The sequence below is a fragment of the Herpailurus yagouaroundi genome, unplaced genomic scaffold (genome assembly GCF_014898765.1).
Source record: "Herpailurus yagouaroundi ecotype Mexico unplaced genomic scaffold, PumYag 152278, whole genome shotgun sequence".
Lineage (NCBI taxonomy): Eukaryota > Metazoa > Chordata > Mammalia > Carnivora > Felidae > Herpailurus > Herpailurus yagouaroundi.
This window is the reverse complement of record NW_024422907.1, coordinates 2,422-6,486: the sequence shown is the minus strand read 5'-3', so window position 1 is coordinate 6,486 and position 4,065 is coordinate 2,422. Positions and strand designations below refer to the sequence as shown.

At 36.4% G+C, this 4,065-nt stretch overlaps 1 protein-coding gene across 1 annotated transcript; it reads left to right on the top strand.

The window, feature by feature from the left end:
- Positions 1 to 822: 822 nt before the first annotated feature.
- LOC121026726 (heat shock transcription factor, Y-linked-like) lies at positions 823 to 2,720 on the top strand. The gene is made up of 2 exons (XM_040469513.1): positions 823 to 1,454; positions 1,919 to 2,720. Exons 1-2 carry the CDS (start codon positions 942 to 944, stop codon positions 2,606 to 2,608), a joined length of 1,203 nt encoding a protein of 400 aa, XP_040325447.1. The 5' UTR covers positions 823 to 941; the 3' UTR covers positions 2,609 to 2,720.
- The last annotated feature ends 1,345 nt before the right edge of the window (positions 2,721 to 4,065 follow it).

Here is a 4,065-nt window from a genome sequence, read left to right as displayed (position 1 = left end):
TAGATCTACTGCTCTCTGTTAAAGCCTTTTACTTCAAGACTATCTCACAGGTACAGACATTCTAAATAAAATCATAGGTATTCTACTAATAGTACTGTGGAAATGTATTTGATATTGTTTAACCCAGACTACTCACATAAGATACACAGATAAGTTAACTTTATATTCAGAAACCGAATTCTGTTTTATTTTAATTAGTGATAAATTCATTGCACTGTTAAAAATTGAGGCAAAACACACATTATGTAAAAATAACCACTTAGAAAGATACAATTCAGGACTATTTGTATCTTTGTAATGTTGTACAATATCACCTGTCTAGTTATTAAACATTTTCATCAGCTTAAAAAGAAACCCTTCATATAGTATTTTCCATTCTCCTTTCACCTGGCCCATGGCAACCACTAACCTGTGGTCTTAAAGGTTATGCTATTAAAAAAAAAAAAAAAAAATACAGGTTTCACAGATTTAAGTTCCAAACGGACAGAGTTTTTAAAATCCTTTGTTTTATTCATTTTTTACACTTTTCTTTTACCAGATTTTGTGCTACTGGCAGCAATCTAGAAAGAATGTATTTACAAGGAAGGAAATCATTTTTAGTTCAGGGTCTAAATATAATTATGTATGTATTTATTTAAAAGATTCTGTAAGAATGAGGTTTTGCAGATCTCATATTTTTGTCAATATCTCAGTTAACGTTATTTGGCCTGTTTTATTTTAACTGAATATATTTCACATAGTAAGAAGGAAACACTCTGTCTGAATGTTACACTTTAATTGCTAGGAGACCAGGCATCTTGTGATGTCACAACTACTGAGGTGGGGAACCATTGTGATGGTCTGGATACATTACCTGTGTAGGCAAGCCAAAGCAGCAGTTGAAGCTGCGGTGTTCAAAACCATGCAGATGACAAACCTAGCTGAAAGAAACCTTATTTGAGATGGCACATGTTTCTTCAGAAATTCAAGATGGTTCTCCTAAAGATGGATCGACTAATTCTGCAGCCTCTGTTAGATCTCCTTTGTGGGATCCCACATTGACTGGGGATTTGGACCTAAGGTCTATGATTGAAGAAAATGCTTTTCAGGCTTTGTCAGGAGAATCCTTAATAAAAAGACCACGATACACATTTTGTGTCTCTGAACCAGACGAAGATAGTGACTTTCTGTCTCTGACTTTTCCCAGAAAACTTTGGAACATAGTTGAAAGTGATCAATTCAAATCAATTTGGTGGGATGAGAATGGGACTTCAATAGTGATTGATGAGGAACTCTTCAAGAAAGAAGTTCTGGAGAGAAAGGCCCCTTTCAGAATATTTGAAACTGGAAGTATGAAGAGTTTAGTTCGCCAGCTTCACCTTTACGGATTTAGTAAAATGCGACAGAGTTTCCAAAGATCTGCTTCTCTGGCTGATTTTCTGGCAGAGGAAAAAGAAGTCTCTGTTTTAAGCAAGGTATTCAAAAATGTTATTGCTTATATATGAAATATATAAAATTGTACTTCATACATCAGTAAATATGTTCATAAATATAGACTGCAACTAGGTCTTTAAAGTTATATGAAAAAGTTTAAGAATGCTTATTAAAAATTAAGGATAGCTTAGGCATGAATCATTCAGCACTATAAGAAACTGTGCTAGCAACTTTGACCTGTATCAATAAACTCCTATCTAAATAAGCTACTGAAACCATTTAAAGTGGTATTCACTGTTAGTTGTAAGTAACAGTTACATTTTCACAACCATAATTAAATGTTTATTTCCAGTAAGTTAAAATTTTTTAAACACTAACAATGTACATGTATTATTGATGACTTTATGTGATGAAACTAAGTCAACATTTCATAAATTAAATCTGTTATCCTCTCTTATATCTTCACTGAAGAATGTCACTAAATAACATTCTCCTTTGGTTTTAGTTACAGTTCTATCATAATCCAAATTTTAAACGAGGCTGCCCTCAACTTTTAGTAAGAATGAAAAGAAGAGTCGGGATTAAAAATGCTTCCACAGTATCACTAGTTCAAGATTTCAACAAGAAACCATGCAGAGCTGAGGGTAATGTGCATAGTCCTAATTCTGGTTTTGTTGCTGAAACTAGTGGAGAAAGGGCATTGTCAACCTCCACAAATTTAAATGTGCCCCTGATAAGGAAGCGTCCTACTATCCAGAGAGTTGCTAATACAACCGCCCCCGTGACAAGTGATCTTTCTCCACCGTCATCAACGTCAGCTAGGCCGTCAGAACAAATGGTAATGGATCAGCATGCCATTTCAAACCAGTTGACCACTTTTCACACGCATTCACGTGACAGCTACACTCAAGCAAATGGCCACGTTGTGAACTTTGTTACAACTACAACTGCTACATCTCAGTATGGCATCATACCTCCCTTACAGAACAGTTATTTTGGAACAGTGGTGGAGCCTTGCACTTTTCCAACTAGATATCCTGCTGTGTCAGCCAGTGAGGTTCATTTTTCTAACCCTCAACCACCAAGCAACCAATGGTTCTCAATGCCAATGATAGCTGATACTTCTGCTGCCTCACTTGCAATGTCAACTCATCAACCGTCTTCATCCTATGTACATCACCCTGATTACAAGTGATCTATCAAAGGACTACCAGATAATACAAGAAAACAAAGATTAAAATTTATTGGCAAATGACCAAATATGGAAATTCTCTTATTTGAACAATAAAATTACATGTTCACCTTTATGGTTTCATTTTGCTTATTTTTGAAATAATTTAGAGTAAAATCCTTTGTTATTTATTTATTGTACTTGTTGGCCATTTGATAGTACCACTTTGTTGTTTTTTTTTTAATTTTTTTTTCAACGTTTTTTATTTATTTTTGGGACAGAGAGAGACAGAGCATGAACGGGGGAGGGGCAGAGAGAGAGGGAGACACAGAATCGGAAACAGGCTCCAGGCTCCGAGCCATCAGCCCAGAGCCTGACGCGGGGCTCGAACTCACGGACCGCGAGATGGTGACCTGGCTGAAGTCGGACGCTTAACCGACTGCGCCACCCAGGCGCCCCTGGTAGTACCACTTTGACATGCCTCCTCAGTAAATTATACCTAATCAGCTTTTTAAAAAAGACGTGAGGAGCAAGGAAAAGAAGCCAAAGTTATGTAATTTCTGAAGCAGTCCACGATGAATCAAATAAAGCCATATATTAGGACGACAGGGAAGGGATACATGTAAGTGAGCTCTAGAAAAGGCAAACACAAAGAATTTAGTATTCTGTCAATTACATTCTCCCAGTCATGTAGAAGAGTCCTTGGATTTTAGTTGGTAAAGGTTGTCTTCATTAAAAAATGCGTTCATACTGGAAAGCATAGCATCTTCTCACTAGTGCAGCAACCATTATACATCACTGGAATAATAAAGATCACATCATGCAGTAATGAATTGCAGCAATCAAGGTGTTGTGTAATTTTACAATTGGTATTATCTAGGACCTGTTTGTTGCTCTAGTGATCTCAAAACATTCCAGCTTGTTTGTGCCTTTATTTCCTTCTCGCATGTGTTCATCTTTTATATCTTCTAATATAAACCTTTATGTTGTTTCCTTGTTCCATCCAAAGCCTATTCCATGCTTCATTCCTTATGCTGTTATTTAATGCCTTTTTGATTCTGAGCCCTGAAATTCAGCACAGGTAACAAATCTATTAAAGAGGTGACATCTGTTCACCTTAGTAGGTTCACATGTTTGTGTTCACTGTCCCTTTTGAGCTATATTTAGACAATCTCTTTTTAGCTATGCCAATTCTCATCAGACAAATTTGGCACCAGCTCTTTCCTTGGTTAGAAGTCTCTCTCTTGAATTACTAGACTAGTACTTTCATCAATCCAGCATATGCATCACCTCTTCCAAGTTGTTTCCTGTCAACTGCCTTTTCCTACTCAGTCGTGGACATCAGTACAGACTGATCACAGTGGCTCCCATACAATATATTTTTACATGTATGTTTCTGAATGAATGGTGGTTTAAGCCAATCAAAATTATTTTTGTAACTCCTATGTCCTTCACTACTGCCATAATTCGTAATTTTCTCT